The 27,500-nt window shown below is 43.9% G+C and overlaps 1 protein-coding gene across 1 annotated transcript in view; it reads right to left on the reverse strand.

Annotated features, from left to right (window-relative positions):
• Positions 1–27,500, reverse strand: part of nkain2 (sodium/potassium transporting ATPase interacting 2) — a 175,802-nt gene that overhangs the window by 78,044 nt on the left and 70,258 nt on the right. The window contains exon 3 of the mRNA XM_042096064.1: positions 24,182–24,262. Within this exon, the coding sequence (XP_041951998.1) occupies positions 24,182–24,262 (81 nt within the window). The remainder of the gene's footprint in view (positions 1–24,181; positions 24,263–27,500) is intronic.

Here is a 27,500-nt window from a genome sequence, read left to right on the forward strand (position 1 = left end):
TATAATTTGCAGAGTGAAGGCAGAGTGAAGGTGCCGGTGGCGAGTGGCCAGTCTTCAGGATGAGTCACTCTTTTGCATCATGAACTGATGACGGTGTCACACTCAGACACCAATTAACTCTTGAGAAAAATAGAGTCACTAACTAGACCAACTGTGTCACTAACTAACTCTTGAGAAAAATAGTTGTGTTACCAGACTTGTGTTGCTGGTGGTGTGATCTCACGCTCACAAGAGTTATGAGGGAAGCGAACAAGTAGGATGGGGAAGAATGCGACTGATTTCACAGAAGAAAGAAAAAAGTTTGCTGAACTTACAGTAAGGGGGAAAAACACAGAAGTAAAATGGATGAGGTCTGAGAGTGGAAATGGAAAAGGGGCCAGCAGAAGGAAAGAGAGAAGAAGGGAGGAAGTGAGAGAGAGAGAGGGAGAGAGAGGGAGAGAGAAAGAGTCCAGGGCAACAGATGTCTTGCTATATATCTGAATCAAAAACCTGAGTTATCTGAGCTAATTGTGGAATGGCCTTGTTGGTATGTAATGCAGGTGTGGGGCCAACACACACACTCACACACATACAATCCGCAAGATTGCAAGAGCAAGAGCCCAGAAATAACTACAAACAGACTCTGTCGTAGCTGAAGCTTGTCAGAAACCAGGAGCTTTATAGCTTTATCCCACTGGTGTTCTAGAATATAATAGAAAATAAAAAAATGGACACATAATTACAGTCAAAAACAGAGTGAGTGAAACGGGGGGGGGGAGTAAGAGAGAGAGAGAGAGAGAGAGAGAGAGAGAGATAGAGAACAGAGAAAAGCCAGCGTTAGCCCCGTGTGATGGAAAGAGATCGGGGATTAGACACACTCTTTCCTTCTGAATTTGATTTCCATCTGTTCCCCCTGTTTATCTTTCATGGGGGACGGGAGGAGATGAGAAATAATCTACGGCCGTCAAGGGGGCCCGCCATCGCCGAAGTCTTTGGTCAGCAAACGCAGGATAAAGTGAAATCTCGGAGGCGGTCGCCAAGCAACACACTCCGTCGTCGTGGTATTAACCAAGCTGTTGGGGTGTAGTGATTTCCCCCGAACGACCTGATGCTGTCATACATTCAAAAACAAGTCTCAGGCATAAAGTTGGAGCTTACAGTTGCGTGGGTCAGTATGACTGACCTAGAACCGGGCAGTGATATGTTCTCTAATTCACGAGCATGCTCTCTCACAGTGATCTGCAGAGTGTAATAAATCATCTTTATCTCTAGCCTGCTACATGCACCTTCAACTGTGGGCATGAGAATAAGAACAGGTTTCAAGCAGGAAAAATACTATTCTCAATTATTGCTATTACTCAATCAAAACAACACAACTGCACTTTTACTGTTATTACCTGAAATACAAAATTAAACAACTTTATGTTTTAATAAAATTATTAAATTTAATGACTTGAATTTTTTGGATTTATAGCATTTTGGAAAAGAGCTCTTCATACGCACATGCATATGTGCAAAGAGGGGAAAAGACTGCTGAAGATCATTGGGAAATCGGACAATAAAAAATTAAACAACTTTATGTTTTAATAAAATTATTAAATTTAATGAAATCGGACATGGCATCCTATGCTATTTGTTACATACATGAACCCAAAAGGCAACCCTGATCGCCTGAGAGAAATAACAGACGTCAAGCCGACAACACCAACCACACACATGACATCAAAACGAGCATGTCTCTTAGACTAGAGTCATTTCCTCTACACAAAAGCCCAACCATTACACAAATCAGAAGGGAACTAGACACCTGTTTGTCATGTATAGTAATATGTCCACAAAAAAAAAGATTACGTAAGGACTCCATCACCGCACAACAAGGCTTTACAAATCAGTGCACAAAAACATGATTATAGCGCAAATTAGGACACAGGAGTGCTTCAGTCCCAAAGCCACGCCGCCATTAAACAATTGAAACTTATTTGTCATTCGAGGGCCGGCGGTGGCATTCCTCAGTGGTAATCAGTCCGTGATGGATGCGCAGCGTGGCGTGGCGTTGCCTTGCGCATGGAGGAGGGTGGAGCAGGGAGAGAATCGCAGCAGCCCAGATCATTTGCACATGATACGACACACACACCCCAATTACAGCTTCTCTTCATTAGCCAGTTCATTTTGCAGAGGCCTCGCTATTGGGATTCCTTGGGAATTGGTGTTATTTCCTTTTTTTCCCTTTTCTATTCCGCTCACTTAGCTTTCTGTTGGGGGGGGGGGGCAGTAGATGAGAGCAAACACACACACACACACACACACACACACACACACACACACATGTGCACATCTATATCCGCACACCCACACATATACACAATGAGGATGTTATGCTAATCGGTGTCACATTTGTATCTGTGGACCTGCTTTCTCATTTACACATAATACACAGAGAGATGGATTTATTTGCAAGTGAGACAATGGCTTTCAGCTCATATCCACACAAACAGCCTAAAGACACAGGTAACAGTGTGGCTATGGATGGGGACTGTTTTAAAGTGGTTCAGTTATTCAATTCCTGCAATCACAAAGTCCATTTTTGCCTGGACCATCTTGTTGAAAAAATATGTGTTTAGCAAACAGCACTGACCTATAGCCTTGTCGAAGTATATGTATACTTAAGTAGACTTAACCATGCTAGACTAAAACAATAAATGCAGTTGACTTGATCTGACAGATATGAGTATGAAAAAATGCATCTACTAAGCATTTATTAAGTGAATATCATAAATAATAACCTAGTTTCAGTTTACCCTAACTGAGTTTAACTTGAGAAATATGACCAGGAAAGCTACAAGCTTTGTTGCTAACGAGAGGCTAAGACTTCAAGGCTAACACGCCTTGCTGCTAACACAACAGGTTAGGGCCTCAAGGCTAACACGCCTTGCTGCTAACACAAGAGGTTAGGGCCTCAAGGCTAACACGCCTTGTTGCTAACACAAGAGGTTAAGGCCTCAAGGCTAACACGCCTTGCTGCTAACACAAGAGGTCAAGGCCTCAAGGCTAATACGCCTTGCTTGCTGCTAACACAAGAGGTCAAGGCCTCAAGGCTAACACACCTTGCTGCTAACACAAGAGGTCAAGGCCTCAAGGCTAATACGCCTTGCTGCTAACACGAGAGGCACTGCTTTCCAGCCTTTGCATCCATGGCTTCAACCCAAGTGTCTAAATTGAAGAAACAGAATGCTGAGCTGTGGGCCTGGAACTGCCCTCGGGTCCCCAACTGGCCATAAAAGTAGATTACACCCCCGAACTCCATAACGCATAACGCTACTGTCTGTCAGCCATAGCCACCCACTATAATGAAGGGCTGATTGGGCTGGGGAGTCATCACTGTCAGAGGGGCCATTAGAGGGGCTGGAGGCGATCTGGGCTTTATGTAGGTGTCGGGAGATGGGGTGTGTGTGTGTGTGTGTGTGTGTGTGTGGGGGGGGGGGGTGCAGGTGCAAGACCTCAGACAGGTGATCCTTATGGTCTGTCAGATTACTGACCTCACCTGCTCAGGGGCACACAGAGAGGGAAGGGCAGCCTAAAATACACACACCATTATCGGCTTGGAAGAGTCATCTAGAGGGAGGGAACAGAAACCTCTCTCTTTCTCTCTCTGTCTCTCTCTCTTTCTTTCTCACAGTGTAATGAAGATAAAAAGACAAAAGACAGAAGAAAGATGAGAGGAACAAGGGAAATTAGCGATGAGAGACAAATGAGTATTACAGCCTGGCTTTATAACGTATTAAAAAGGGAGACAGACAATGGGAGAGAATAGAGAATTAATATAAAGGCCAGTAGGAAAATGCAAGCGGCTTGGCTTCATGTAAGTATGTAAACAAAAAAGCCCTTCATCAATATGTCACACCTGCTTTATGGCCTCACCACACACTGCTTGATCACGGCCTGCATTCTCAAAATGTTGTATGCAGTCAGCTATGCAAAAGACCCATCTCACCATACACAAAGAGTATGTCACACACACACACACACATACACACACACACATATTCAACATTGCTATTACAAGGTAATTATAAACATCTGCCGGGAGCAGTGAAATCAGGAACGCCAGCCAGCCAGAGACCACTCCCACACCAGAGGGGCGTCATTACACCCACACACTTCCACATGGGCCTCAAAGGAGGCTCTGTGTGTGTGTGTGTGTGTGTGTGTGTGTGTGTGTGTGTGTTTGGCTGGTCGTGAACAGGGCACCCAGTGCCATCTCTAACAAACCTAAACGAGTCTTTGTGGATGGGGGGGGGGGGGGGGGTGCAACTGACACAGCTGTTGCCAACAAGCTACAAATATAAACTGGATTTGTGGTTTATTATAAGTTCATGGTCTGCTGAAGGAGTAAATTCATTGTCTGCTAAAATTAAAACCATGTGATGGGATTGATATTAGAGTTGTGAGGAACAGTTTTAAAGAGGTGGACCACCACGATATCAACACTGAGCACCACACAATGATTTTCCAGGTTGTACTAAATTGTGCTTAAATCTGGTTAGCATCACTGCGTTAATTTGTTAAAAACTGTTCAACTGTTCAAGTTAATTCTGCAAACCTACCACCACAAATAGAATTAAATTCTGTGGGAAACACTGAAGAGATGCTATCTCAGGATGGATTTTCCCACCTTTGTATGACACGGCAGAGGATTTAATCACTGATGGCAAAATGATAAATGGGTCCTTTGTGGTCGTGTCATGAAAAGGCCAAGAAGTGACGACCCCAAACTGTAGACTAGCTCTGGTTCCACCACGCACATTAGAAAAAAAGAAGAACAAAAACAGCACCACCAAACCCCAACAACACATGAAAAGTCCTTGGCCAGTACCTGAACCTCTGAAACTCTAATGACCAGCTTGAGGGAGTTTCGGCCTATGCCCCTCTCACCGAACAACCCATTTCCAGTGAGCCCGCGGTGAAATGGTCGGTGACACGTTTCACTTTGACGGGCCGTGTCCGACACGGACACCAGTGATGGCTATTTCAGAGTGACCTACATTTTTTTCGAAGGACAAAAAATCAATCACAAACTGGGAAGATAATATCTGCCAGCGCGTCCAATCCAGGTAAGGGGCCCGGTGCCTTCTGGAAAGACTGCTACTCTATGGGGCTGAGCCAACCTGAGCCCTAATCAGAGCAATCAGCTTCGGTGCAGTCTGTGGCTACCAAGCAAACAGGAGGTCAGCGTACGTCTCCAAAGTAAGACAGGCAAAAAATAAACAATCGCAAACAACCAATAATGGGAAAATTCAACCAAAACCTAATCAAACTGGATTATTTCTGAGGTGACGTTGATTGGGGCTATACTGATGAATAATAATACATATTATTACACGGCTCTTCACAATGCAAGTAGAACGTTCCATTGACTTGAATGGGATTTCCCAAAGTTCTTGCAGTCATTATATTCGACTAAAGAATACTTTATACCTCATACTATATTTCTTATGGTCACACTAAGTCAACACTGAGTCAAGTGTACTCACTGAGCAAGTAGTCATCAGAGTGTACTGTATATCTACAAAGTGTAAGCATAGCTTAGCCCTCCTCAGCCTTGAGATACAGTATGTATAGAAAACCCAGGTCTGGGCATACATCCAGTTTAACAGGGTTATAATCTGTGGGAAGGCCCTAATTCTCTAAAGATACAAAACACTTTCTCCATGAATCGAATGCTCTGGCAGTATGTAGCCTAGACAGTGAATCCAATACTTCTCCAGCAGCTGAACAAAGACTAAACAAAGCAAAGATGTCTGGCTCTCACTCTGCTGATAGGCTCTCTTTTCTGAAGCTATTTATAATGTGAACACTAAGCAGGGCAAATATGAGACGTCTTTGGTGGTTAAAAATGGAAAACGTACAAGATAGTCAAGACTGCTATAAAACTTTGATTTAAATTCAGGTTGCAGACCTTGAACTTAATGGCGTTTACAAATGGAGGTTCGGGAGGAGCGTAACGGAATTTGCCACGCCTCCTTCTTCGATCAGTCAGGTTACGTATTCGCAGTCTACCTGCCTACCTAAGTTGCAGCATCGGTGTTATTCCGCTTGCAACCCACCACCTCCCCTTACGCCTCCCGTCTTCCACAGTTAAAGAATAAGGGGGTGTATGGCGGAATCCTGCCCGAATTCTTGCCTTCGCAGTCGACTCGGCGCGATTCCGCGAAGCCCTTCAGGACCATGGCCAGAGACCTCGCCAAACATGCTCTTCTATTATGCTTTTATGTATTTTGCTTTTACATGTATGTCTTTATGCAAATTCAGGGATGTGAACTAGTGAATATCTGTTAACACTGTGCCTACATGATCAAGTTTACATTATTTTTTTTATGCAGTCATTACATAATACTTCCCTGCACTGTCAAGGACTGTTGCAAAGACTATGGTGTCAGTATTAAACATGAATTAAGTGAGAAGTGATCACATGACTATATTAATAGTAATACAAATATGATCATGAAGCTGTACAGTAGCCTATATAAATAACTTGATTTACTTGAGGTGAATTTTCAAGGAGCACAATAAGCTAACAGGGCTTCTTTATAAAGCAAACCCAATCACAGCAAAACTAAAGCTTAAAGCAGTATAGCCTCAACTAAAATCTCATCAATCATTACATCTCCCATGGCCACACGCCTGGTCAGTAATGAATCTTTATTATATTTACATATTGCATTTATTCATTTAGCAGATACACTTACGCTTCCAATGTGACTTACAAAATGACAAATAACAATACATATTACTATGCAGGGGAAATGTTAGGTAACAAATACTACAAGGTTGTTATAATCCTCTGGCTAACTTAACATGTTCTCTGAGCGGGAAAACAAACATTTGCAATGTCTGGTTAACTAGAAGGTTCGGTATTGTCTGAATGTGTCAGACAGGGACTTTTGACATCAGTGTAACCATAACAACTCAGCACTATCAACTTATAAGGTATATCATGTTTGTCTCCTTAATCAAATAAACAAAACCATAACAGTATATTAAGGCAAAATCTCATCAAAGGAAATTATCATGTTAAGGTCAAGCCATGACATTTAAAATGTGTTTAAACTGTGTTCTAACAATATTTATATATATACAACCGAAAGTCTTTTCATATTGAATCATGGGAATGAGCCGCATTAAACTCCTTTGATCCATAAGCCATAAGTGTGAGTAGGCAGTCCCACAACAAAATGCAGAAAGAAAACATTTCTGCATTTCAATCTCATCTGCAATGCCAATAGCAGCATGCCTTGTTATGTAACCTTATTCACTGGCAATGGAGTGAACATTTAATTAAAAGTCATTTTAATATTTGATGGCAACTTCCCTTTGGTGACTAGGAAAACCAGCATTTTTTTTTTGTTATAGCAATTAGTAATGAAGGCTGACCTTTCAGAGGAGTCCTGGTGTTTCTGCCGAATAAACACAGATCTAATTGGTCCTGTGTGTGTGTGAGAGGAGGAGCCAGAGAGGACTCAGGAGGAGGAGGAGGAGGAGAGAGAGACAGACAGAGAGAGACAGAGAGAGAAAGAGAGAAGGTTAAGTGAGAGAGAGAAAAAGAGAGAGAGAACGAGAGGTGTGAGAGAAAAAGAGAGATTGTAAAGGTCTAAGAGCCATGGAAAGAAAATAAAGGAGGAGAAGAGAGAACAAAGAGAAAGGAAAGAGGGAGGAGAGGAATGGAAGAGATGAGTGAGAGAGGTTGGCAGGTTTGTTGTGTTTTCTATTAGAGCATGCAGAATAAATGTCTCAAAATGTATGTTTCTCTCTTTCTCACTCACACATACACCCACACACACTCAGAGAATTCTTCGTCCACACATTCCCTTTGAGTGTTTGTTCCCTTTTGAAACGCGGCTCTTCTGAGTGATCGCCATGGCAAACGTGCAATGATGAGCAGATGGAACTGATGGAGTGTGACAAATAACCATCACCATATTATTTAATGACACTGCCTGTTTGAAGGCAAACGCACAGGCGAAACACAATGCACTCTGCCTGTGGACCTACACACATCTCTGCATGATACTGTGCTTAAGGCAATGCGATGAATATGTTTTTTTTTTTTTTTTTGGGGGGGGGGGCGGTATTTTGAGAGCACAGAAAAGAATGACTGAGCGGGAATGACTGAGTAGAACATAACATTAGTGAAGCAAATAAATACTAGAACATTAGCAGAAATTAATCATGTCTCTGGAGAATAATAAAAAAAACCAAGTGCTTACAGCTCTGCAACTTTGCGTGACAGTAGAACATTTGCCCTCAACTCAACACAACAGAATTAGAGACAAGTGAGAAGTGGAATTGTTGGAAATGAGACAATAGTAACAGGTGAGCTACACCAGGCACGTAACTGAAGCAAAGCCATTCACGGGAGGGCACGCTGCAACAATTAGCTTCCAATATAATCAATGGAACTGGCTACACCAGATATGGATGAGGCTCCCACCACCAGGAGAGCCAGGAAATGTAACACCAGTTTTCAGCAAAAGATTACCAAAGATAATCTCAATAAAGAAGTGCTGAAGTTAGAGACCATGCCTAACGAACAAATAAAACATTCTCTCAGGTTGACATATGCAACCTGCATGGTGAGAAACTGGGCTTAGACACAGAATATGGGCATATTAGTAAGGTGGCTAAGTTACCATTAGCTCAATGTTGTTTTCTGTGTAACCAGAAATGCCCTAGGAACGCACAAGTTTGAAAGGGTCTATATCTGAGAGCCACTTTTACATGTTATGCATGATGACATCTATGTGCTTGGACAGGCCTAGTCTCAGTCCATATACAATCTTTTAGACCAGTGATCCTCACTATTTTTTTCACAAGAGCCACATTGGCAGTGCAAAATCAAAAGGAGAGCCACTTTTATGACAACATGCTAAGTCACCTTTGCGAATGTGCATTTCTACATATAAATTGGACATCCCACAAAAAAAGAAATAACACAGCCAATACAGCTAAATATACAGCCAAGGCTTAATAACTTCCTTTCACCTTCATTGTTTGGGTGAAGGGAGAAGTATAATTCAGGTGTTTACGTTTTTGTAGTGCAGTATTGTATTTTTATGAAGCACATTTGAAAAAATATATTGGCTGTGTTACCACATAGCCTACAGTGGGTCCCATTTAGAAATGGCCACTTCATTCGCGCTTTCCGTGATTCACGCAGCTGAAATGTATTACAACTTATCGCCACAAGGTGGCAGTTTAAGTCCGCTGTAGCATTGCCGGCGGTAAACAGGCCAGCGGATTGCATTCAAAGGCATTGCAAGTGGCAGTGAGATCACCTAGTTGAAGTCATACAGTAGACTAGGCTAAATCAGAGCCTACTTTTGTTTTTTATCAAGCTGGGGCCAGAGATGATGGCCTTTGGCGAACAGTTTAGGCCTACTTAAAATGAGTAAAACCAACTTGGGCGAAATCTCGCCAAAGCTGCATGCAAGCCACCAATTATAGCTTGACGAGCCGCATGTGGCTCGCGAGCCGCGCAATGAGTAACACTGTTTTAGACTGATAGCCTGCAGATCTGTGTTTAGATTGATAAGAGCTTAAATAGCATTATGGTGATGTTTTATGTTCATAACAAAGAGTTCTGTGTTGTCACTTGTGTGTTGTGAATTTAAAAGTAAAGGAATGCTTTGTTTCCGTGAAAGTTATTTTGTGTCGTCAGCTTTGCTAATTGCGCCAGCTGGCCATCATTCAAAAGGGATAAAAGTCTAATACAATGGCATTTTTGGTTTTAAAACAGTCTTCATTCAATTCACCATCCTCCACCAGAGAGAAACTGTTACAAAACATGAATTATTAAATGAATGAATTTTACAATAAAATAAAGGCTCCAGCTTGTGGGCGTTCAATGAATTAATAACCAAATATAATTGCAACATGTAGGCTACCATGATACCAACAGTTATGTCGTCTAACACAATTTCAAACCAACATTTTTTTTCCCAACCTACAAAAAGCCTGATGTAATCTTCAAGTGTCTAAGGTTGGTATTTAATTTCAAACATCTTTCTCTCCGTGCTGAGCTCTACAAGGTGCCGTGAGTTTTAATTTGACATTAATATTCATCTAATGCAACTTGAGTGACTCAAACGAGAGAGGTCCGACTCGATGCGAGGATTAGCTTCTGTTGGAGGTGGCACCTCGCGCCTGTCATGTTTTTCAATTGGCGCGAATTAAACAGCCACCTCCTGCCTCGGCATCTCCTCCCAGTGTCAGTGGCGTGTCGGAGGAGGTCAAAAACGCAGCTGCGAACAGGTGGCGGGGCTCGTTTTCTTCTCGAGACACCACCGGTGCCAACACTGCGCAGAGATGAGGGAACAGAAAATGAGAGAGAGAGAGAAAGAAAGGAAGGGGAAAAAACATGGCGTGACAGAGAAAATAGCCCTGCGTGGCACATTTCGCCGTAGACCCCTGACACTGGCGCAGTGATGCCAGTGAACCTGCCAGCGGAGGTTAATGCATATTCCTCTGGCTTTTCATTGTGCTCGGAGAGAAAAACACCAGTTTGAAAATGTGTGTGTGTGTGTGCGTGAAAAGGAGCCGCTTTGAGGTCTTTATCTGGGTGGCTCAGAGCAACAGTTAAACAGTTAGAGACAATATCGCTTCAAAATCCCATTTCGCTACTTGAGCAAAGGTCACCGATTCAGGCTGGCTCTACTGTCCTCCTCCTTCTCCATCCACAAAACTAACGCTGGATATGCAGATTGTTTAATCCCACAAGATGGCTGCATGGCCACCCAGGCCTTTAATCATAGGGAGCACACACTGCTCGGCTTGGAGTGGGGCTACTGTTAATGCAGCTCGTCTGTAGCGGTGTGGCTAAAAGGTAGCAGCTAGCACTGCTCTAGCTCTACATTCAGAGGGTGGTCTTCTGCTCCATGATATTCCCTAGAGGTAGACAAGGCCCACAGGGCTGTGAGTATTCTTAAAGCAAGGGTGGAGGTACTGATCTCTGGGTCCTCCACTGCCTGGGCTGAATGCTGGACACAGACACACACACACACACACATACACACACAGTTTGCCAAGTGCTGACACATCGGTATTCCCTGTAGGCTTGGTGCGGCTGAGAAATGACAACTTTCTCTGCAGCTGACCCTGGTGGTCAGGTCCTGTCAATCACGTCTCCCTGGACACACCTACTACACTCTCTATATGCCAAGACTTGATATTTCTCTTTATCATCCATGTTTAATTTTTCATATTTGTTTTTTTTTTCTTTGAAGGAAAATCCTTATTTTCACATCAATTTCTTCTCTGTCTGTCTCTCACTCTTTCATTTGTGCAATGGATTCCCCCCGGGAAGACCAACAGAAAGGAGAGACACTCTGGAATTGCTCAATAATCAAACACACGTACGCATACACAAACACACTGACACACACACACTGACACACACACACACACACACACACACACACACAAGGACAAGCAAACTGTGGACTCCCCACTGTTTACTGGATCAGGTCCCAGTGGTGGCGAACTGTTGCAGGTTCACTCTGTGTGTTCACCAGAGAAGGTGTCCTTTGAGTCTGCACTACCGAAATAATTAAAAATTACACGCAAAGCACTCCTTTGTCTAATTATAGGTCGCAAAACAACAGTTGCTGGGAAGAAAGGCGAAGCAACGAGAGGAAAAATCTCTCATACTTTTAGGCACTGATGTAATGGCAGGTGGATTGCTTTTTATGAATGCTTTTAGACGTTCTGTGGCAGAAGCCAACCCAGGGAGAGGCACATAGAGGGCCCCCCTGCGGTAAGATGATTGACAACCGATACATTGAAAGGACAAAGGCCATGTGAGACTAGCTGTGGAGAAAGGAAAATGAAATGAGGGAAAAATTGTGTCACAACCCAGAAATCCAGAAGCCTCGTTTCCTAGCCTGTGACTTGAGATGCCTTTGCTGCTCCGGTCCGGGTTTTCCTTCTGCCTTGGCTTTTGGTTGACTGACAAGGGAGGCGTCCAATCACCTGTGTTTGCTCTGCTACACCTGCTGCCACTCTTCTCGTCAGCCATGGCTTTTAAGCCATGCCATGTGGAACAGTCTTTGCCAGATAGATAGATAGATAGATAGATAGATACTTTAATACTTTAATACTTTAATGATCCCCAGGGGAAATTCAAGGTCTCAGCAGCATACATACAACACAAACACATTCTTAAACAGCAGAAAGAGTAATTAAAGTATATAATATAATAACACAACTAAGCAGTAAGGACAGTAGAAGATAAAGAATATGCTAAATATACTAAAATACAAATTATACTAACACTTCATACAATATATAAAAATATACTAAAATACAAATTACAAAAGTACAAATTATACTAACTAACACTTAATCTAAATCAATTCTAAAAACAGTATCCACATAGTGGTGATTAATAAATCAGAGGCGCTTGCAATGACTGAGGCAGGGACTGAGCCTGTGATTCTCTGTGCATAGTAAGGTATGGTAAGGTGCTCTAAGGTGCTCTGTGTGAATGAGTGTCATGGTGGTAGTGCAATGGTGATAGTGGTCATGGTGATAGTGCAAATGAGTAAGTCAACAGTGCAACAATGCAGAAATAAAGTAAAGTAAAGTCTATATATCTATATATTTAACTATTTAAGAAAATGTATAAGTGTGGCCACAGTTTGGCTGTGGCATGGAGGGGGGGGGGGGGGGTTATGCATATGTGCTAATGTGCTAATATAGCACGCAAACAGTGAGGCATAAAGACAGTGGTACAAGTGGCTAGTGGACAGACAGTACCAAACATGGAGGGGGGGAAGAGGCAGACAGACTATGCAGAGAAGTCTCGTCACGTCTTTCAGTGTGGATTCTTGCGTTGTCTCATGTTAGTATAGTATAGTATAGTAGTATATATACTTTTTTGATCCCGTGAGGGAAATTTGGTCTCTGCATTTAACCCAATCGGTGAATTAGTGAAACACAAACAGCACACAGTGTACACACAGTGAGGTGAAGCACACACTAATCCCGGCGCAGTGAGCTGCCTGCTACAACGGCGGCGCTCGGGGAGCAGTGAGGGGTTAGGTGCCTTGCTCAAGGGCACTTCAGCCGCAGCCCACTGGTCGGGGCTCGTACCGGCAACCCTCCGGTTACAAGTCCAGAGTGCTAACCAGTGGGCCACGGCTGCCCATGTTCTTGCTGGATTTACTGTTTTTTGACCAAGGATTGTTTTTGGACTTCGTGATTTTGCCTGAACCTTTTTGGAAACCTTTGCTTAGACTTTGCTTGCTCTTTGTTACTGACCCCTGCCTGTACTGCTGCCTGTGTTTTACTAAGTTTTTTTTACACTGCCTGTGTACTAAGTTGACTCTGCCTACCAAGTGGTTTTGCCTGGCTGCCTATTTGTCTTCAACATTAAAACCTAATTAACCTTTAATCAGCTTCTGAGTCTGCTTTTGGTTCCACAGTCCCTTACCTGGCCTCACCGGCCCTGACAAATAGTGTTGAATCATTACTTAGGACTGGAGATGAAGTTGCGATAATATAGACGCAGTGTTTCCCACAGAATTGAATTCTATTTGTGGTGGTAGGTTTGCAGAATTAACTCGAATGCAACAGTTTTTAAAGGTCTCATCTCATCGTTTTTTCATTAATTTTGCAGTGGTCTGTAGTATTGATGAATGCCCTGTGAGCCGGTTTTGGTGAAAAAAATGCTGTCCTGCGTCTGTTTCATGCTGTTCTAGTTTGGTGGGGTGGATGAGGAGGAACGACTGGATTTCGCCTCTAGTCATGAATATTAATGACATGCTAATGAATTCACCTCTGATTGGCTAACAGTACTGTGACGCTTCCTCCAGTGCGTCCTCATCCGATTCTGCCTGTGCTATGCTCCATATTCAACTTTACAATTGCCTGTCAGCTTAAAATTTCTCCTAAAAGAGGTAAATGTTTGTGACAATCGTCATCTTGCTTTCAAGTAATAAACAGTTGGAAACGTTTTAAAATAAAGCTATTTCTTTACACAGTCAAAAGTCTTTGCAATCTTCCTAGTAGATATTTTACTTCACAACACAGGTAAGCACCCTAAATGCAGTTCAGCCACTGACCTAGCCTGCTAATGCTATCGGAATAGCTAGATAGTTATGGTTTGAATTCCATGATACTATCATTGAAAGACCACTTGGTCATAGCCCAATATATATATAGATCTAAATGCAAACACGCCTACCTAGCTATATTTTGCTGGAATTGTACCAGAATGCCTACAGAAGCAGAGAATGTGTGCTGCAAGACTTCTCCGGTAATGAGAACTATGGCTTTGATAGCCTGACATTGGCAGAGGTTAGCCTACTGAAGTTGTTTTCTGTCACGTATGACAGAAAAAGTAGCCTACTATAGGAATCTTATAGTATTTTGGGACTAAATATTACTGTAATCTTATAGGAATGCTATAGTATTTGGACATACTATAGGTACTATAAGACTACTATAGAAAAACTATAGCGGTTACAGGATATTATAGAGTTATTAGTAGTACTTCTACAGTATGTCCCAATTATTCCTATAAGATTACTATAATATTTTGTCCCAAATACTATAAGATTCCTATACTACTTTTTCGTAAGGGGATTGCTCATGTGGTTAGAAAAATGGGCAACACCAGTACCCCTGTTGTCTGTATTACCCTGTACCCAGGATTAGAACCAGTCTGCCTTAGCATTATGTACTCCCTTCAAAATGCACTAAACATTCGACTATGACGACTATGGCCCTCTGTGAGACAGAAGATATGAAATGGTTGTGTGTGGCCCTGTTTTTTTTTTTTTTTTTTTACTTGTATTTTTGTTAAACATGTTAGGTCCATATGTGTTTGTGCTATGTCGTGAATGTGAAAATGAACAGCTCTAGCCACTGAAAAGAAATAAGCGGAGAAATTAGGCCAATTGCAAAAGCTCTTCAGATTGACGTGGAATTGATGAGTTGATTACTATTAATGAGCTCGCCCAGTTGAGACCATGCCCACAAAATTCGTTTAGCTCTGTGACAGTCTTTCGTAGGCCTATGCAAGGATGGCTGAATGTCAACGGACTTGTGCGCTAAGTATGCACAAATAGAACTTCAACAATGCATTTTGCCCAAGAACCCAGACTTGAGGATCAAATGGCTTCAGTTTATTTTTTGGAACAATGCCACAGGCTTTTCAAAAAGGTTGCTGTTGAAGCCTGGAGCAGTAGGCTACCATCGCAGTCTACGTACGACCAGTGCCTGTAAGTAAAATGTAATTGTCAACTCAAGGAAGTGCTATGTTATAGCCTACAGGTTTAATGAACTCGCTAGCCTAGCAGATTTTTTTTATGCACATTTGGATAATGCTAGCCAAGCTAAGTTCACGCCATGAAGCTAAAATTAGTTGATAATGGCTGTCATGTTATGGATGAAACCTACTAGCTATTAGCCAATCGGAGTCAAGCAGCTTAGCTCGTTGAATATTAATGAGAACTGGCGCAAATCGAGTCGAGTTTTCATGCAGGCTTTCAATACAACGCTAGAATGGCTTGAAACAAGGTAACCAAGGCATGTTTTCCACAACAAAGGTTAAGAGTCCATGGTAGAACTTCAGACATTACCACAATGTAATGAAATAAGTGTATATACAATGTAATAACAAATAAGTGCAGCGCGGTTATGATTCTAACCAGAGTTAAGCACAATTTAGTACAACCAGGAAAATCATTGTGTGGTGGTCAATGTTGATATTGTGGTGGGCCGCCACAAATAAGTCAATGTATGGGAAACACTGAGGACGCCTCCGTGTCACTGAATCACCTTCAGTTATGGTGACTCAGTCGCCCAGACATATTCCTTCTCCGACTCACACACACTCTCTGACACACACGCACACACGCACCCGCACACACTTGATTAGAAAAGTAATGTTGGCATATGATGTGCCCACATCTGGAAAGAGAGGCAGAGAGATGGAGAGAGAGAATGAGCGAAAGAGGGAGAGAGCTGAGGTGCTCCGACAAGCTCGGAGAGTGTCAAATTAGTGTTATCCCTAATGTTAATGGTGCAGCTGAGCAGGGGGGAGAACTTTCATTGTCGTGTCTGGTGACACAGACAGGCCCCGGCACACACTTCAACACCCATTACATGCCAACACTTGCTGCCTGTGTGTCAACGATTCATCTGTGAGTTCATCTCATCACGTTCAAATAATAATAAAAAAAATAAAAACGCTATCAAGCCCAGCCAAATTTTGATGTGCCACAGTGGTGAGGGATCAATGGTGATGAAGTCATCACGTAGATAACAGTGGTGACTTTTGTAGCGCATTAGCATGCGTTCACATGTAAGTGGTGTGTCTCTTGACGCGACTTTTAAAAAGCCTTTGACTCTCTAGTACAATTTGTCTTGCTAACACAATACCATCCGAGCTGGTTTATGGGTAGTGATGCCTCTGCGAAGATGTTATTGTGCCATTACGACATGAATAACTTTTAAGGACATCATCACACAAGTATAGATTCCTCTCAAGGAAATGAAAGGCTCTGAAGCGTTAGCGAGCTTCATCGGGCAAAATTTCATCTCGTTTGACTGGGCACATTAACATATGCTTACTGGTGTCTGCCTCAGACAGGGGCAGTCAGACAGCGGGGGGCGGGGGGGTCACTGAGTCCATCTTGCTGCCTACCACTCCAGTATAAATAGCTCAACAGCAGCGGGCTTTGTGTTCGTTTTAATTACTTATTCAATCGCGGGCCACATTGATTCAAATAATAGAAAATCCAAGGTATGGATTTTTCCCTAAAAAGGTCGTAAACCTACGAGAAGGGGCCTGAAATAGACACTGACTGCTTCTCATGCAGAGCATGGAGGGCATGTATACCAAGTCACTTATGGTAATGAAAATAAATAAATAAATACACTTTCCCCTCTTCCCCAACAATAGTGTTCTGCTCTTTGCAGCCATTTCCAGCAATCCTACTTAAGTTAAGTGCCTCAGTAAAGGCTACGATGGCCATAAACACTTCTGGGTTATAAAGTGATGCCTGGTGGCAAAAAAGAAAACACGGTTGCCTTCCAAAAGCCCTGAATGTCAAAATGGTGCAGGAGAGAGAGAGAGAGAGAGCACGAGAGAGAGAGAGAGAGAGAGAAAGAGCACGAGAGAGAGAGAGAGAGAGAGGGGGGGGGGGGGGGGTTGCAACAAGCTGTAGTTTCAATCCAATAAACATGCCCCAAAACCCAGCCCCATAATCTGAATTAGCAGTGAACCCATCTGTCTCATGGGGCGAGGGAGGGGAGGTTGTTGGGGTGCACTCACCTGGTCAGTGAGTTATTTTCCACTGTGGAGGAAGAAGTGAGTGTGGCGTGTGGCTACTGATGGCTCCTGATGGGGGCTGGGGTGGGGGAGGATGGAGTGGTGTGGTGCGGTGCGGAGGGAATGGAGTTCTTACTGAGCTCCAGCGGGAGCTGCCCTGCTCATTTGTTTCAATGCTGACAGCGTTGGCCATTCCTCTCCTGCCTGCTGAAATTGACTATAAATCACCTTATCATTTTCAGCTCTCTGACACTTTATCAGAATTGATCTGCACCCCCCCCCCCCCTTCCTTTCTGCCTTCTCACTGTAGGAGAAGGCCAGTAGTGTTGCTGTCGAGGAGTCAAGGCCAAGGCCTGGATGTATTTTTTTGGCTCCTTGCACCTCAGGAAAGACACACACACACACACACAGAGTTGAAAGGGTGTTGAAGAGGGACTGCCGGATGTGTCCGATGGGGAAAGTTTGTGTGTGAAAGAGAGAGAGACTACGTGTGTGTGTGTGTGTGTGTGTGTGTGTGTGAGTGAAAGAGAGAGAGACTATGTGTGTGTGTGTGTGTGTGTGTGTGTGTGTGTGTGTGTGTGTGTGTGTGTGCATGTGTGTAAGAGAGAGAGAGAGAGAGAGAGAGAGAGAGAGAGAGAGAGAGACTGTGTGTGAGTGTGTGTGTGAGAGAGAGAGCTCTCTTGCGTCTGCTGAAAGCACCGGTGGGAAAAGCAGGAGCAACAGCCTGGCTGTCTGCAGCAAGTGGAGGTGCCACCACTGGCAGTGTTGTTTTGCAAAGTTTTTTACGACCCGCTGAGATTTGAGTGAATCCTGCAAGGCAAGAGGTCGGAGTCGTCGGAGTGAGAAAAAAACAGAGGGAAGATATAAAAGATATAAAGAACACAAGCCGCTTCAGCGGGACTGCCGCAGTCAGAGGAGAAATAGGCACCGATGATTTCAAAGAAAGAGGAAGAATAGAGGATAGAGAGGTAGAAATGAATGAAAAATGAGTGGAGGAGTAAAACAAAAAAAAGAGTGAGAGGAAGTGAAATAATTTACACAGCATTGTGTATTCCGGTGTTTGTTTGTGCAGATGGCGGTTCAGCAGTAGCCTGGATCTCAGGAGCCATAGCTGGCGAGGTGGCGTGCTGTTGTTCTTGCTGGGCTAAACCATGCTGAACTGAGCCAGCGGCAGCAACCATGAAAACAGCACTGACAATGTATGTTAGTATGTTTCTTTGTGTGTGTGGGTATGTTTCTCTCTCTCTCGCTCTCTCACACACGCGCGCACTGACACAAACACACACACACACACACGCACACACACACACACATACACACACACAAACACACACACACACACACACACACACACACACACACACACACACACACACACACACACACACACACACACACTCACACACACATACTCTCTCTTTCTCTCTCTGCATCTCTCTGGCTCTTACACAGAGAGAGAGAGAGTGTATGTGTGTGTGAGTGTGTGTGTGTGTGTGTGTGTGTTTGTGTGTGTGTGTGCGTGTGTGTGTTTGTGTCAGTGCGCGCGTGTGTGTGGCCTGTCTTCACCAAGATTGGAAGGAGCATTTTGTGGGCAGCTCTTCTCCCAGGGGCCCCAGATGCTCTTTATTTGCTTATAAAGTGTCGAGGCAGAATGGTGCCGCGACTCTCATTTACTCCAACCTGCCACCTCCACCACTCTGCATCACCTCCCCGCTCAAGTCTATCACTTTATCTGCCACGCTGTCGACACCACCACACCCTCCACCACCACCACCCCAGGCGTCACCTTGCAGGTAGCTGCCGCGCCGGCTAACAATCTCCAAATGCGTTTCCGCGGGAACAGAGATGAGGTCACGGAGCAGGGGCCAGTAATTTGCCACTTCTCTGCCACTTTCGATAGTGTCAGGAGTGGCAGGTGGCATAGCCAATGAGGCTAGTAGTTTGTTGAATAGGGCACACTGATAGTTCCCAGCTCCACCATTGTGCTCTTTGAGGGGGAAAAAATGGCTGTTTTGCTGCAAGGCAATTTTTTAGCCAGAGCAACAGCACTCACATTACTTTGATTATGGGCTCTACAGAACAGGAAGGCAAAACTTCTTATTTTAAAAAGTGCAGAACAAGATTGAAAGAAATACATACAATCTTCAAGATATATTAAAGATATATAAAATCCAACTGTGCACAGAGTAAGCGAGCGGTTGCTTAGATTCCAAATATAGTTGTTACATTTGAATATGATATCCTATCCAGATTGCAGCTTAATCTCTCCAGTTTTATTGCTTTGAGGGCAGCCGTGGCTATTATACTTTGGCTGTCTCATAAGAGGGCACTAGACTGGTCTGGGAAGAGCAGAGGAAACGCATTCCGCGATGACAAATAGACACGGCACTCTGTCCCATTTATTCATCTTCATTTGTTTCTGGGTGTGATCTAAATCTAATTGCCTGAGCCAGACCTAGATCTCGCCGGATTCTTCCTTGCTTAAACACATTACCTCCCCACATTAATAAATCACTTGGAGCTGGAAAGCAATGCCCGTGAAATAAATCACGCTAACTAATACGCTATTACTTCGGATCCTAATTAAAGTGCCGGTGCATAACAGGAACAAGGAGTGAAATCACAGCTATGGAGAGGGAGAATGGAGAGAGAGGAGAATCTAACACCCAGACGACATGCCAAGGGAAGTGACTTGCCACGTTGACGTTGACTCTCTCCTCCCTCTCTCTCTCTCTTTCTCTCTCCTCCCTCTCTCTCTCCTCTCTCTCTCTCTCTTCCCTGAGGCCCAGTAGTGTCACAGCCCCTTCTCCTCCTCTCCTCTCCTCCACTCCGTCTGGTGGGGTTGGGACAGATATGAGTGGCAGCCATGCTCCTGTGAGACGAGATGGCCCGAGTCCTGCGGGAAAAGGAAGGTGGCGGTGGCGGAAGCTTCTGGCAACCGTGTCAATAGAGAGAGAGAGAGAGAGAGAGAGAGAGAGAGAGAGAGAGGGAGAGAGGGACTAGGAGAGAGAGAGAGAGGAGAGAGAGAGAGAGAGGGATGAGGAGAGAGAGAGAGAGGGACGAGGAGAGAGAGAGAGAGAGGGACGAGGAGAGAGGGATGAGGAGAGAGAGAGAGAGGAGAGAGAGGGGGGGGAGGGAGAGAGAGAGAGAGAGGGAGAGAGAGAGAGAGAGAGAGAGAGAGAGAGAGAGAGAGGTGGGTGGATGCCATTCACATATTATTTGAAGTTTCTCATGAAGGCGGATGGGGATAGGCAATGCATGGCACACGTGTCGATAGAGAGAGAGAGAGAGGAGAGAGAGAGGGGGGGGGAGAGACTGAGAGAGAGAGGGACGAGGAGAGAGAGAGAAGAGAGAGGGGGGGGGGAGAGACTGAGAGAGAGAGGGATGAGGAGAGAGAGAGAGAGAGAGGGGGAGGGAGAGAGAGAGAGAGGGACGAGGCCAGAGGCAGAGATGGGCCATCTCACCAGGTGCTGTGGGGAAAGCACCATCCGCAACAGAGGAGACCGTATCAGCCATATTAGCAGTGGCATTCAAAAGTGTGTTTTGGCAAGCCAGGGTTCGGCTGTTATGTGTGTGTGTGTGTGTGTGTGTGTGTGTGTGTGTGTGTGCGTGTGTGTGCGTGCGTGTGTGTGTGTGTGTGTGTGCGTGTGTGTGCGTGTGTGTGTGTGTGTGTGTGTGCGTGTGTGTGCGTGTGTGTGTGTGTGTGTGTGTGTGTGTGCGTGTGTGTGCGTGTGTGTGTGTGTGAAAGAGAGAGAGACTAAAGAGAGTCTCTCCATTCTCTCCTAGTCTCTCCATTCTCTCCTAGTCTCTCCATTCATTTCCATTTCACTCAGATCGTCGTCTGGCTCCTCTCAATGTGCTTATGTTTCCCGGAAGGCAGACCAATCAGCGATGAGAGGGGATGACATTAGTTTCTTATGTGGATGGCACTAGTTTCTTATGTGGATGGCACTAGTTTCTTATGTGGATGGCACTAGTTTCTTATGTGGATGACATTAGTTTCTTATGTGGATGGCACTAGTTTCTTATGTGGATGGCACTAGTTTCTTATGTGGATGGCACTAGTTTCTTATGTGGATGGCACTAGTTTCTTATGTGGATGGCACTAGTTTCTTATGTGAATGATGTAGTGTCTTATGGGGATGGCGTAGTGTCTTATGGGGATGACGTTAGCGTCTCATGGGGATGATATTAGCTTCTCTTGTCATGTATTTAACATTGCTTCCTGACTACCAAAGCAGTTAATAATCCGTTTTTAAAGGTTAGGCAAAGTAGGAAGTAAAAAAAGAATCCCTGATCAATGTGATTGGTTAGGCTGGGCCAGTGATTTCACACAAACACAGTTAAGTCTACGCCCATTACAAAACATTTCCCAATGGAAAGTACTCAGACTCTCTTCATGAGGAAACCAGGCTGGTCCAAGCCCTGTACAGTGGAAAATGTCTGTTTAAAACACAATTCACTGCTGTGGTGGCAGTGGTGGCAGCATTAGCAATGGCACAGAGATAAAAAACACACTGCAGGAAATGCTACTTTAGTTCCACAAAAACTGGTGACACCTTCTAGCTTGGGAGCAGTACATGGCCTTTAACACTTCATGGCTCTGTAAGACACCTGTAGGGACTGCCAGACAAAAGAAGGCCAAAATGTCTTCTTTTTCTGAGAGCATGCCAACCTTTTGGAAAGTTTTTCCACATGACAGACATGGAGACAAATGGCTCCATCCGTCAGCACCCCCCTCCTGAGATCGATGAGGGAGAGGGGGGATCTGCTCGCCTGCTGCCTCTAATGTCTCAACAGTCAGGCCACTCTGTCACACCGCGTCCCGGCCAGCAGATAAACACTCCCATGCCAGAGAGGCCGGATGGGCCGTCAGCACAGACTCAACAAAGTCTACATACACTTTTCAGAAAGCATGATAATCAAATATTTGCCATTATATGACATTTAATTTTACTTTAGAAATGATTAGTAGTAGTTGATGCATTAGTATTTTGCATCATACTGTATTCTATTATCTTGTATTATTTGGTGCAAAAATACTATTTAATTTTAAGTCTGATAGACCTACTTAATTCTTGGTTGACAAATCCTTATCCTGTAAAGATGGGGACAGGATGGTGGTGGTGGGGTGCCTACACACCCCATCTTGTTGAGAAGAGTCTCTTGCTACGTGTGTACACACTGATATGAGCACAGATGTTCTTGCCAAGCCAGTGCTTTCCAAATGAGGCTGGTTTGGAGTCTACCAACAGATTCAAAGCTATGCAAACATAAAGAGGAGTGGGCGAGGATGAGGGGGATGAATGAGACGGAGTGGTGTGTGTGTGTGTGTGTATGGGGGGGGGGGGGTGTTGTGCCTGCAGCAGGGTTTGCCGTTTGGAGCTCACGAAGAACATAGAGGCACCACATCTCTCAGATCACAGGGGCTTGATCTGCCAGCGATAGCTGCTTTTCTGCATCTGCATGTGGTTCAGCCATCAAAGCCCCTCGCACATTCACAAGTAATCTGCTCCCACTGTGACATCAACTAGGCCATTGATTCCAAACCTACAAAAACACTGTTACATGACTCCACCATCTAATGCCGACGGTTTACAACAAAACCAGAAACAACTTTAACATGACTAATAAACATAGAGATTGCTTGTTAAGTGTGACCACACCCTGCTAAGAATGCTGTTACCAAAAGGCAAACAATGTGCTTGTTGCAGAGACTATTCCAAGCTAGGAGCTGTGTTTTGTCAAACCCTTTACGAGCTAAGATCTTAAACACCCAATACACGCCAGTAGGAAAACGACACTTCAAAGTGAGAACTCCATCTGTTATCTGTCAGGCCTGATACGATTTTTCGACGATGACAGGCCAGACATAAGAGGAAACTTAACCAGAAGCAAACTCACAAGGCTACTCTCCACCTCCAAATGCCAAGCACTCCAGTCGGTCTCCAGAGCCTACGCCTCGCTTCACGACAACAGAACACAAACTCAAAGACAAAAATGATTGGAAGTGTTATTCAAAACGTTGTTTGCCTAGGACTGTTCTGGAGATGGGATATCTCTTTGCTCTAAAATAGATACACAAGCAATTCAGTTCCTACAATAGATGTGTCCTGTTCGGCATAAAGCAAGATACAGAAGCAGTGAATGTCCTACATGCTTGCACTAAACAACTTGGCAAGCCCAGCCATGTAGAAAAACTTTAAGAGATTTTTTCCCCTCTACCCCATTTATCGCAATGTAGCAATCACTGCATGCAAAATGAAAAAGTGATGATAGAGACTGCTTGATGGATTCGATAATCAAGTTACAAGGTTGGTTTGCCTTTTAATTGGGTACATTATTTGACATTTTGACATTTTAATTATATTTTCTTACATACATGAGCAGATGACGGATTAGAGAATAAATTAGCCGTTTCAATGAAAAAGAGGCATGGGAGATAGAGGGGGAGTAAGATGACTGAAAATGTAGATCCTTAGAGATTTGCATCAAGAGAGCACTGCATTGCACTATGCACTTGGCAGACACCAACAGGGTGAGCCTTAAATATTCTCAAAAAATTCACACGGATTCATTTGCAATTATAACCTTTTGGTGGCAAAAAAGGCACAGTGAGAGAAGAAATGCATAAAAAAAAAACATCTCGGAGAGAAATATAATTAGCTCCCGAATGAAATAAAACTAAAATTGCTTCCAGTGGACCAACCAAACCATCAAAAATAAAACAGCAAAGAAATGTCATTATTCCTTAAACTGAAAAAAAAGAAACACCCAGCATGACACAGTGAAATTGGAATGATTTGTAATTAAGTGAGAGATACAGTAGATAGCGAGAGTGAGAAGAAATAAAAAAAAAAACGTGATTACCTTGGAGAGGTCTCCTACTTCCAGGTAGAAGCAGATGATGAAGACATTCCAGGTCACCCACAGCACGAGCCAGACTGCATACTGCCAGGGGGTGGGAGGGTGGGGACAGGAAAACAGTGTCAAACAGGATTAAGATTACCGACTCACATCAAATCCAGAGATAAAGAAACAGGCAGCCCCAGACATCAATATCAACATCTTGAATGATTCAAATGCCCCCCCCCCAGGTCCCAAGCGCGGGAGGCGTTTTATTCTTGTTTTTGTTATAATTCATTTTCACATGTCATTCACAAGTCTGTGCCCATCTGCAGCCTCTGCGGCGCTGAGGGGATGTCAGACATGTGATGCCAGTCTCTGCTGGCATGGCTGCTGCGGGTCCCAGTGTCTGCTGGCGCTGGTGCTACTCACTGGAGGTGTGAGTGCGGCCCTCTTACTCAAGCGTTACAAACACATCATCATAAAAGGGAAGACAACGTGTGAAAAAGAAACGGCAAATGCGTACGACACACAAACACACACACACACACACACACACACACATGCATACAACACACAAACACACACACACATGCGTACAACACACACACGCACACACATGCGTACAACACACACACACACACACACACACACACACACACACACATGCATACAACACACAAACACACACACATGCATACAACATACAAACACACACACACATGCATACAACATACAAACACACACACACACATGCGTACAACATACAAACACACACACACACACATGCATACAACATACAAACACACACACACATGCATACAACATACAAACACACACACACACATGCGTACAACATACAAACACACACACACACACACATGCATACAACATACAAACACACACACATGCATACAACATACAAACACACACACACATGCATACAACACACAAACACACACACACACATGCGTACAACATACAAACACACACACACACACACATGCATACAACATACAAACACACACACACATGCATACAACATACAAACACACACACACACACACACACATGCATACAACATACAAACACACACACACACATGCATACAACATACAAACACACACACACATGCATACAACACACAAACACACACACACACATGCGTACAACATACAAACACACACACACACACACATGCATACAACATACAAACACACACACACATGCGTACAACATACAAACACACACACACATGCGTACAACATACAAACACACACACACATGCATACAACATACAAACACACACACACATGCGTACAACATACAAACACACACACACATGCGTACAACATACAAACACACACACACATGCATACAACATACAAACACACACACACATGCATACAACATACAAACACACACACACATGTATACAACATACAAACACACACACACACATATAATGGAAGACAATAAAAAGATAAAGAGAAAAAAAGATAAAGATGTAAAAAAATGTAAAAAAAGAAAAAAACAGTCCCTAACATTTCAAACCATATATTAATATATATATATTTATATATACATATATTATCTTTTTATTGTCTTCCATTATATGTGATTTCCGTGTTTTGAGGATTGTTTGAAAAAAAAAACCAAACACACACACACACACACACACATACAGTACACGCATGCACGCACACACATACACGCGCATGGACACACACACACACACACACACACACACACACACACACACACACACAACAGACACGCATGCATGCACATACATACACACACACACACACACACACACACACGCACAAAGGGAAGTGTTGAGGATTAGATGTAAGTAAGAGATGCAGCAAAGGATGTCACACCTAACGATGGTTGGTTCATTTACTAAACCTCTCTAGTATGTCCAAAGCATAATACCATGATACCACATCAGTGTTTGATCGGTGAACAAGCCGAAAACAACACCAAGCTTTCAACTCGGTCAGCTTATTCAAAAATCAATAAACCACTCCATTGACTCTCTGATTGGCAGAGATCTTCATACGCATAAAGAAATGGGATTTCTGTGCGCACAAGAAGTGGCACGTGGACAGTTCAGTTGGGAGATACCTGTTGTCAGGAGAGTAGCGCCTGCCTGATCCACTGCACACCCTAGACAGGTGGTGGCAGATGCCAGGCTCTCTACACGAAACAGAGACATATGGGAGCAGGCGCCTAACGCAACAGCAGCTGAGCATGTGTCTATGGGTGGACACACAACACTCAGTGACTGACTGACAAACTTATAATTAAGCAAAAGCATCAGTTCCATGGTCTCTAGGTAAGCTATTACAAGAACATACTAAAGCAGTTTAATGAGGGAAGTTTCACTAATCCTTACAGGATATTCCATATTAGCAACAAAAATAGCAGAAATCATGACATCTGATTCAGATTTAGACACTGATAAGTAGATCTATATGATATATCATGGAATGACTTGCCAAAAAACCTCACCCCTCACTATAGGCCTCATGTACATAATGTATGTATGCTATATGATATACCTCACATCGCAGGGCATGGCTTATATACTGTGTATGACATGCTAATCTGGTTTACTAATTTCATTACTGTGGAAGGCATGGATTGGTGTTGGGCAGCATGAACTGCCCGCCATACACACACACACACACACACACACACACACACACACACACACACACACACACACACACACACAACACAGACATACTGTAGTACACACGCACATACATGGTGAGCCCTATGCTCCGGCAGCCTGACGATGATGCGCGCTCAGTGATCACCAGTAGCTCCAGTATATTTCTCTCTTACAGGTGACACCATGAGGCCCAGATAAAACATGCTATCCACGCACCATGATAGAGCCGCTACCACTCCAGACTCCCAGAACTGCTGTTAGGACAGCTTTGATGAATCTGAGGGCAGGAAGGGGGGATGGAGGGAGGGAGGGAGGGAGTGAGGACCGTCTGGTGTCACACTCTCAGTGGGGGGAGAGACAACTGAGGGAGGGGGAGCTCAACTGGGGCGAGCATGGATGTATGTGTGTGTGTGTGTGTGTGTGTGTGTGTGTGTGTGTGTGTGTGAACACACTGGGTGGGACCCACCAGAGAGGACTGATGCACCTTTAACAGAACATCCCCCACCACACACACACACACACACACACACACACACAAACACACAAACTCTCTCTCTCACTCGCTGTCTAACAAGCACAAATACACACATACAAACACACACACACACACACACACACACACACCACTAGCCCAGATGGCCTCTGTGTGAGCGGAAAACC

The sequence above is a fragment of the Alosa sapidissima genome, chromosome 6 (assembly GCF_018492685.1).
Source record: "Alosa sapidissima isolate fAloSap1 chromosome 6, fAloSap1.pri, whole genome shotgun sequence".
In the NCBI taxonomy this organism is placed as follows: Eukaryota; Metazoa; Chordata; class Actinopteri; order Clupeiformes; family Clupeidae; genus Alosa; species Alosa sapidissima.